We start from the raw sequence: 9,876 nt of genomic DNA on the forward strand, positions 1-9,876 counted from the left end.
ACCCTGATGTTACTGCTCTGGAACCTGCACCTAGTCACTGCACCAATATGAAACCAGGCTGCCTTTTCAGGTCTCAGACTTGTTTTTCTTTTCTTTTTTTACATACAAATATATAGATGATCATTAAAGTGGTATGAGCAGTTGCCATATTTTAATTTGTCTATGCAACTCCTCTGCTCAAGTCATATAGGCTACAACAAGAACAGCTGTTGAATGTTCCGAATGTGCAGTATGTGTAGTTGTACGGTCTAGTGTCTAGTTACCCCTCAGGGACAATAAAGATCTTCAGAATATAAACAATAAAGATCATTGTGGGAACTTTTAAGCAAGATCTAAAGACTTACCTTAATCTTGCTTTCATCATGTAGTTTTACCTATATTCTTTTTTTTTCTTCTTTTTTTTTTTTTTACATACGTTTAACTTTTTTACTTACTTTCTATTACAGTATCTTACTTTCTATTCCCTTTTACCATATATTATCTGTCGTGTTTTATTCTCTAATTTTTATCTACTATTTTAACTGTTTTTCATTATTCTGTAAAGCACAGTGTGCAACATTTGTTTGTATGAACAGTGCTATATAAATAAAGCTGACTGACTTCTCTGGACTATAAAATACAATTTGATATCAATTAATCCACCAGGGGGCAGCACCAGTGCTCTCTCTCTGTCCCTCTCTCTCTCTCTCTCTCACACACACACACACACACACACACATACACACTCCTCCCTCTCACACACACACACATACACATACCTCCCTCTCACACACACACGCACACACACTAGGGTTGCAAATTGTAGGCACGTCCCTGAATCGATCATTGGTAATGTTAACAATCAATCAATCGATTAATTGGTTTTAAAATACAGACATTTCCAAAACACCAAAAGCGCTTTTTTTTCTTAATCAACGCTTTATTACGGACAAACTTTTCGAAGTGGTCCCACACAATGTTTTGCTTGGCCCACTTCATTTTTCAAAATATGCTGCTGTTGATTTCTCTGCATTTCTCCCGAGATGGCTGCTTCACTACCACGTGGTTTGATAGTAGATCGAGTAAATTTCACGTGCTCAAACAAATCCTTAACGATCTATGAATTGATTTTCGATTAATTGTTTGCATCCCTAACACACACACACAGACATACTACTACTTACAAAGACAGGATCCTTGTTGAGGCAGGCCTCAGTGAACTCTGTGAAGCTCTTGGGTGAACTGTATGAACACACTGGTGTCTCTTTAATTCTCCTAACTGACTGAAGTTCTTTCCACACTGGTCACAGTGGTACGGCTTCTTTCCTGTATGAACACGCTGGTGTGTCCTGAGATTAGACTCTCGATTGAAGCTCTTTCCACAGTTGTCAGTGGTACAGCTTCTCTCCTGTATGAACACGTTGGTGTGTCCTGAGATTGTCCTTTCTGATGAAGGTCACACTGGTATAGTGTCTCTCCTGTATGAACATGCTAATGTTTCTTGTCTCCTGAACGAGTGAAGTTCTTACCACGCTGGTCACAGGATTGAATTGGATTTGTCTTGGATTGTCTTGGATTGTCCATGTCCTCGTCTCCAGGCGGGAGCTGGGGTGAGGGGGGTGTTGGAGGTGGTGATAGGAAGTGATTGTGAACATAAAAAGGAATCTCACACCTGTAGTACAAGTTCAAATGTAGGGTGATTATATCTAGCTAGTGGGGTGGGGGGGGGTGACAAAACCACACCACGACTTCAGAATGAGGAGAGGAGAGAAAGATATATAAAAGGGTTCTCAAGACTGTAGAGATGGTTTATTTGGAGTGATAGAGAGAGGAGCGAAGTAGATAGAGGCCACTTTACTCGGTTTCTCACCTCATCCAGTTGGAGTGCGTCTCTCTTTTGGCATCAATGTACTCGTTGTCACAGTTTTTGCTCTTGTAGATTTGACACAGAGAAAGAAAAAAAAAAACTCCTGAGATCAATTTTTTTTAAATAAAACATTAGTTCATGAGGGTCATCAAAAAAAAAAAACTCACACACACACACGCACCACCACCCCCCTCATACTCACCACCCAGGAGTATCTGCTCTTGATGACCTCCTACTTGTCCATAATCTTCCCCTCATAGGGGCCGTAGTGGGTTCCCTTGGAAACCACCCCGGGTATCCTTGACCCCCTGACCTCCAGGCCAGATGGGAGGGTCAGTCACAGAACACCGGGGTGGAGCTCACACTCCTCCATGAAGATGACTCACACTCCTCACAGTCTGGAGAGGACAGGAGAGGGGAGGAGAGGTGTATTAGAGAGAGTCACTGAGCCCAGGAACGGACCTGCAACACACAGGGAGGAGAGAGATGGGGGAGGATATGGGGGTGGATAGAGAGATGGGGGAGGAGAGAGATGGGGGAGATAGTGTTGTGGAAAAATAGTTTTCTTAACTACATAGGCTACAAATGGAAAGTCAGAAAGACTGAGGAAGAGCCTTGTTTCTCAATTAAGCATTTATTCAAAATATCCTTCTGCAGAGAGAATTGATTATCAGCCTAACAACATTGAGCTTTTAGTGAAACTCAATTCAGAAAAATGGATACACACAGACACTCTTTGGGAGTGAGTTTCACTACTCGACGACTACTCTGCTTTAGCCTCCTCATTACAGATGAGAGATAGCTGCTCATTTGCTCGTGGCTAGAAAGGACAGAACAGCTATGGTCGGTGTAGAGGGATGGTAAAGGCTAGTTCCCATAGACGCAGGGGCCATTTAGGGTTTAGGTTAGAGTTAGGCCGGATTCATATTCGACGCCACGCAAGATCTCGTTGCGTCCTTGCGTGTGTCATGCCGAAATTTGTCACTTGACGCAAGCAATAGTGCAATTCCTTGCGTTTCCACAAAACAAAACACAGAACGCAAGCTCTCGAGTCATGTTGGAGCTTGCGTTCACAACGTAGCTTGCGTTGTTTACGTCGACTATGAATCAGGCCTTTGGCTTCTAGCCTTCTACACAGACCTTAGCTGTATCCCAGCTGTAGCCACAACCCGCTCATCGTTGTTTCCACGCGTCCTACTCATGGAGGTAGTAGTGTTTCTTGGGTTAAAAGGCTGGATAGGAACCTAAAAGCTCCATGATAGGAACCTATCAATGTTATGATTGTGGTTCTACCGGAAGTTATGTCTGACGGAACGTTTACTACGATCACTTCCTTCTCGTGTCTCATCCATGTGAACGAGAACAAGCACATTACAGTCAGCGAACTGGTTAACCCTATACCCCTATATATTTTTAAGTTATTTGTTTCTTATGCTTGTAGTAGATAATATAATGGAGTCTTCTGACGAGGATATTCAGTTAGGTGAAGAATCCGAGGAAGAAAACAGCGAATTGTCTGATAGAGAGGTAAGTGCTGCCAGCTAGCTAGTGCTAACATTAGCTAGAGAGGAAGCCAGATTGCTATCCTAATTATCCGTGCATCCTTAGCACTTACCTTTCTGCCATACGATTAACCAAACCATATTTGCTTACACTTATTCCTATTAGCTCCAAGAAGCCTTCGCCAAAGGCCTGTTAAAACCTGGTTTGAACATTCCCACCGACAAACCAAAGAAACTGGCCAACAATGAGGTAAGTGTGAACTTAAAGCTATCTTACCAGCTATCTATTTGTAGTCTGTTATAGAAAATAACCAAAATGGATATTAACGTTAGTGGAAATTAACGCCAATTTCATGTCAGGGTTCCCACTGGTCATGGAGTTAAAACTTGTTTTCTAAATATCTATCCAAAGTTCCAGACATGTAAAGTCAGGGGATTTGATCATTTTGGAACGATGTCATGGAATGTCAGGGAATTTTGTTTGTAGTTTATGGTTACTTGATTTTTCAGCGCCCATTTTCCTCCTTCCTGCTCGTCAACCGTTATTCCGCACATTATAGGTCATTTAAATTCAGCTTATTAGTCATTGAAAGACAGGGAATTTGACTTTAGAGTGGGAACCCTGTCATTTGTTTCACACGCCAGCTCAGTGTCTTTAACCACTTGCATGTGTCAATGCTTGCTCAGGAGGCCATGAAACAGTGCCTTGCTGACTTCCGTAAGACCCTTCCCTGGGTGGAAAGGTTGGACCTGGTCAACCTCCCTGCAGATGACATTGTTGCAAAGGCGGAGGGCACGCTGACCAACAAGGCCAGTGGAGAGATGAACGCAGATGATGACTTCCAGAGGGAGATGTTCTTGTGAGTGTCCATACAGGTTCAGAATAGTTCAGGTTCAAAATCGGGCGTAAAATCCTAGTCTACACCTAGCATTAAGCAGCCATTCACTCATGACACTAATGCAATCTTGTTTGATGTCTTTCAGCTATCGCCAAGCTCAAGCAGCTGTTCTTGAAGCACTCCCCCGCCTAAAGAAACTCAAGATCGCCACCAAGAGACCGGAGGACTACTTTGCAGAAATGGCCAAGTCAGATCAACAGATGCAGAAGGTAAAATGCATTTACTAGGAAAGATATTCCACTGTCAGTCTTAAAATCATTTTAGTACTCATCTTCATATGTAAAATGTTAGTTTGACATTTATTAAACCTGTGCAACTTCATGTTTTATTAAATCTCCCCTGCCTTTTAGATCAGGAAAAAGTTGATCACAAAACAGGACATGTTGGAGAAATCAGAAAAGGCCAAGAAGCTGAGAGAACAGAGGAAGTTTGGAAAGAAGGTTGGTTCTGCCTTAATGCATTTCCTGACGACAGCAGTGTTGGTGCACTTGTGGATATCACTGTCTAAAATGATCTACTCAGTGGTTTTCCTCATCTTGGTCTCCCCTTGTTCCAGGTGCAAGTGGAGGTCATACAGAAGAGACAGAAGGAGAAGAAGGCAATGATGACTGCTGTAAAGAAGTATCAACAAGGTGGGTTCCAACAGCTGATCCCATCGCCACTCATTCCCACTCTTATCTGTTGAATTTCCCTTCATGCTCCTCCTCGTCCCTCGTAGGAATGACTGACAAACTGGATTTCCTGGAAGGGGATCAGAAGACTAAAGGAGCTGCACAGACACCTAAAAAAGGTTCTGCACAGACACCTAAAAACGCAGTGAACAAAAAAGGGTAAGTCCCTGTAGACACAGTATAATACACAGGAGTGTTACTTTGTCAATTATATTCAGTGTTCTTCCACCAGCTGTTTGTTTACATCTCAAAAAAGTGGATCTCAGTGACTGGATGTAAATATCCTGGTTCTTAACACAAGAAATTGGAAGGTAGTTCTCTACTCTTGTGTGTGTGAGACTCCTGGTGAATGTTCTGTAAACGTTGTGTGTGGCGGGCCAGCTGTGCGCGCGCGTGTTCCGTGCGATTTGCGTGGCACGTGTCAGGGAAGTCATTTGAAATCTTCTCCACAGCCCTAATGCCAAGAGGAAATTTAAGGACCAGAAGTTTGGCTTCGGCGGAAAGAAGACCGGGAAGAAGTGGAACACCAAGGAGAGCCACAACGACGTCTCAGGGTTCCGCTCCAAGGTGGCTCATGGGAAAGGAGGCAAAGGAGGGAGGGGCGGGGCTAAAGGAGGCAAACAGAAGCCTAACGTAAGTCCCAACCACCTGCCGTTTAGAATGAACAAATGAGTTTTGTACTCCATTTTAAAATGTTGTCAACAAATGAAAACGGACAAGGTACACTTCTCATGTTGCACTTCTTGCTTATGACCCTCAGAAAAGACCAGGCAAGGCAGTACGCAAGAAGATGAAGGGGCAGTCGTAACAGCCTGGCTCTGGAAGGTTCCGCCGTGCAGATGTTCCACTCACGTCTCAATTCCACTGACTCCTCCTCCGTCCTCCTCACAGCTTCAACTCTCAACTCTCCCCGGTTACGTTTCAGGAGCGAGCATATTGTTTGATATTTTGACAGGCCGTCTGGGGGTGGGACTTTACTACCCATTTCTTCTACTACTATTTGATGCATCCCAGATTCAGCATCCGCCAAAAATAGGCCTGCTGTCTATTACTACTGGATTTCCACGGAGAGCCGGCTCTGGGATGCTTCTGAAACGTGCCGCAGCGCATCTGGTGGAAACACAATCATTGTCTAGAACAGCCATTCTCAAACAGCGGGCCCACCGGTGGTTCACAGAGCGCCATCCAGTGGGCCGTGGAGGCAGTGGTACTGCCAAATGTTAAGAAAAAAATGAAATAAAAGTTTGGTAATTTTCGAAGCTAGTTATTTTTTATATCTAAAGGTACTCAAGTTCACATATAAATAAAAAATGTCAAGGTGAAATGTATATTTTCAATGATCAGCTACATTTGAATATCACCACGCCAATCACATCCGTTGGTGTTGAGACAAATGTGTTCGGCTAACATAGCTATCGAACATTCCCTCAGATTTCATGTACAGTAGGACCCCACTCATCCGAGCCTCAGAGATCCGAACCTCCCGGTCTACCGGACAGGCTTAAAAAACGTTTTTTGTTTTTTTTGCCTGCTATCTGGTTACTGGTGGGATTTTCATTACAGTACTGTACCCTACTGTGAATAAAAACAACTGTATGTAGACCTACATGTTGCCTGTAGGCTGTAGCCTACTGTCACGTTTCATTTCTTTGTTACTCTAATGTCGAGCGAGATACCCCTAACTTCCCACCCGGCAACTGGGAGTACATCGATCTGTACGAGTTCACGGGTGGGAAGTTACGGGTTTGACTGCCATTCCAGAGCATTTTCACGTGTAGGAGGTCGGAAAACACGAGTTACGGGTTGCCTGGAACCCAAGCCCCCAGGAATCGAAATCTAAAGTGAAGGCCTATTGAACCGCGCCATCTTGGCTAGATTTGTAGTCACTTGGCTATTTCCGGTTACTTTTGACTTGCGCAGTTGAGCTTCTCTGGCCGACGCGCGTCCACGAAAAAGTTCACATTTCTCTGAAATGTAGACGCGCGTTCCCGGCTCTCCCCGCTTTGATTTAGCAATGAAAACCGGCTTGCATATTAACCTGTTTTTGTCAAATATATCAATTGGAGAAATTATTTTTTGATCCTGGCATCTTAGTTTTAATTGAACATGTTTTGTTTGCTAGTAGATGGTATTCATTCCGTTCGCGATAACGTTATTGCAGCCAGGCTAAATTCCTCCAGGGAGCCAGTGACAGGCGAGTTGAAGAGCTTCACTCCCCGCCAGCAGGAGCTCTGGCCGCGGCTACCGCATCTCGGAAAACCCGCTGAGTTCGTGGCTGCTATTTCACACTCGCCCTTGATCAATCCCAATACCGATCCATGGTAATAATGAATCAATCGTTCAGATCAGATCGGCAGTGCTGCATGCATGTTACAACATCATTGTTAGCTTTATTAACATAACCATAGCCTACATTTATCTCTCTAACGTTAGGCTATCCATTTTACACCAGTCGGCCATTCGATAGCTGGAAGCGGTCAACGCCAACGTTGACTGAAAACACCCAAACTCAGTGTATCGTTTCATCTTCATGCTACACATCAACTCCTTTACATTGTATGTGAATAAATTCCTGTTATTCTAAAAATATCCCATTTCTGTCCATTCCTGGAAAAGGCTAATCATTGCTGTCAAATGATCACTCCAGTTTATCACCGTATCCCACTACCATTTCAACTATGCACAGGAGGTTGTCTTGTGGTCATTTTCATTAAAAAATGTGAACTTTTTCGTGGACGCGCGTCGGCCAGAGAAGCTCAACTGCGCAAGTCAAAAGTAACCGGAAGGCCAGAAAAGCACAACTGCGCAAGTCAAAAGTAACCGGAAATAGTCAAATGACTACAAATTTTGCCAAGATGGCGCGGTTCAATAGGGCTTCATTGTTGATAGCGGCCAGTGAATGGAGTGGCTGTATCCAGTTTATATAATACATCCATGCCTGGAACGCGCCATTAGAGCCTACTTCTCCACCTCGAGCTTCACTTTTTACATTAACCCGTGGCATTTTGGGTAGTTTTCTTTTAATCCTGATTTAAGCAGTTTTTGAGACTTTAGAAGGCTTTTATTTTGAAATGCCACATCAGAATCTCGTGAATCTCCACGAGTCAGACCGGGAGGGGGTCTACTACCACTGTGTTGTATAGAACCCGTGACATTTTGGGTAGTTTTCTTTTAATCTTGATTCAATCCCGATTTGAACCGTTTTTTAAGGTGGACCGCATAATTCCAAACGGGTTCTGAGAAACGGGTTCTAACTTCAGCGTCGTCCTATGGAAGGGGGGAAATATGCATAAAAGTCAGACAATATAGTAGGCCTACAGATGGCCGATAACTTACACTCTAATCCCCCAATTTCCGCATTATGCCGATATTTTCTTCTATTTCTGAGTTTTGAGGTAGTGAGTGATGCATCGTAGCCTACAACTCTATTTTTCCACTTCTTTAATGAATCGTGCGCGACACCGTGCGCAATGTGTGCGACATGTTCGCTGTTCCAGAAATTGACCCAACAACTACGACAACAACAACGCCTTAATTAATTTGTCAGTTTGCCAGGTCCGCTTAAACTACCAATCAGAGTTGGAAACTCAGCCAAAGCCATGAAAAGTAGTTTGTCACAGAACATAGCCTACTTGAAAAGTCAATGCAATCATCATTGATTTTGTATCATGACTGTGATTTATTACTGAAAGCAATGCATTTCTTATTAATTTCGCTTTAATTTACAGTTGGCAACTCAGCCAGCCATGAAAAGTAGCCTACATTGTCACAGCACAGACTTGAAAAGTCAATGCAGTAATAATCATAGATTTTGTATCATGATTGTGATTTATTATTGAAAACAATGCATTTTCTAATAATTTCGCTTGGTTCACGGGCATACGAAACGAGAAAAAATCGATCAGAACCAATTCAGTACGAAAAGATGGAGCTGGGGACGTACAAAGACTTCAGAAACGTCCTTCGTACGAAGGCACTGTGAACAGCCCCGTTGGATAACACGGCATCGAAAAAACCTGAGATTCGAAGACGTGTCGAAAACGTGTCGAAGACGTGTGCAAGCTGCCAGTGTGTCTCCGGCCTTAGGGTTTACGAAGTTCGTAAGAAGACATTTAGAAGACTTAAGAAAATGTTCAGGAATGAGGTCCAATGTGTTTCTCACATGGTGACTTTGTGTGGACAGACATGCATAACGGGCTGTTATAATAGATGGCTACTAAAGCTGATGACCCAGTCTTTGGAGAAATAATTACAAAGGACAAAGGCACTGCTCTAGCTTTTGTACAGGTAGTGAATGTCAATTGTTTGAGGACCACTTTTATGCTTATTCAGTTAAAAGGGCTGATGAGTTCAAACTATACAGAACTTATACAGATTCCTGGTGATTTGGCTTATTTTAGACAACTTGATTTTCACGTTTTAAAAGAAATGAGATCTATATCAATCTGAGGTATATGGTTTTGTAAATAAAATAAAAAAAGTAATTTTAATTTGTTTATACAATTTTGACAAAATGCATTTGTTTACATGAACCGTTGATAATGTATTTTAAGTACTTAGAATTAATAATGTATTTAAATAATTCAGTGGCATTTTATTCATTGTATTTAACAATTTCTGTAGTGTAACATGTTTTGTGTTGGATGGAGTGAGATTTGTGAACAACACATGAATGTGTTAATATTTGCGCATTATACATCAACACACAGCCTGTGTTAGTATTTACACATCATTACACATCTCTGTGTTAACCCATCCACCTGACACAGTCACTGTGTTAATGCCCTTGACCCACTTTGTGTGCATTAATGTGTAGGAATTTAACACGAGTTGTGCTGATATTGACACATCTTTGTTAAGAGTGCATACACTACATGTGGTCTGCAACAGCGTACAACCCTAGTAAAATTCCTAGTATGTGTAAATCATAGGCTACATGGCTAATAAACAGATCTTGA

General features: G+C 42.6%; 1 protein-coding gene across 1 annotated transcript; it reads left to right on the top strand.

Annotated features, from left to right (window-relative positions):
• The first annotated feature begins 3,195 nt into the window (after positions 1–3,195).
• On the top strand, positions 3,196–6,497 carry LOC311328749 (putative rRNA-processing protein EBP2). The gene is made up of 9 exons (XM_084461315.1): positions 3,196–3,373; positions 3,515–3,598; positions 4,036–4,208; positions 4,333–4,456; positions 4,598–4,687; positions 4,804–4,879; positions 4,966–5,077; positions 5,371–5,551; positions 5,679–6,497. Exons 1-9 carry the CDS (start codon positions 3,278–3,280, stop codon positions 5,724–5,726), a joined length of 984 nt encoding a protein of 327 aa, XP_084317441.1. The 5' UTR covers positions 3,196–3,277; the 3' UTR covers positions 5,727–6,497.
• The last annotated feature ends 3,379 nt before the right edge of the window (positions 6,498–9,876 follow it).

Source organism: Borostomias antarcticus (assembly GCF_949987555.1).
Source record: "Borostomias antarcticus genome assembly, chromosome: 2".
Lineage (NCBI taxonomy): Eukaryota > Metazoa > Chordata > Actinopteri > Stomiiformes > Stomiidae > Borostomias > Borostomias antarcticus.

Bases quoted from the DNA above. Each gene is read 5' to 3' on its own strand.
- LOC311328749 (XM_084461315.1), top strand. From the start codon at position 3,278: ATGCTTGTAGTAGATAATATAATGGAGTCTTCTGACGAGGATATTCAG. The intron at 3,374-3,514 runs GTAAGTGCTGCC...TATTCCTATTAG, and splicing joins GCGAATTGTCTGATAGAGAG to CTCCAAGAAGCCTTCGCCAA. The intron at 4,880-4,965 runs GTGGGTTCCAAC...CGTCCCTCGTAG, and splicing joins TGTAAAGAAGTATCAACAAG to GAATGACTGACAAACTGGAT.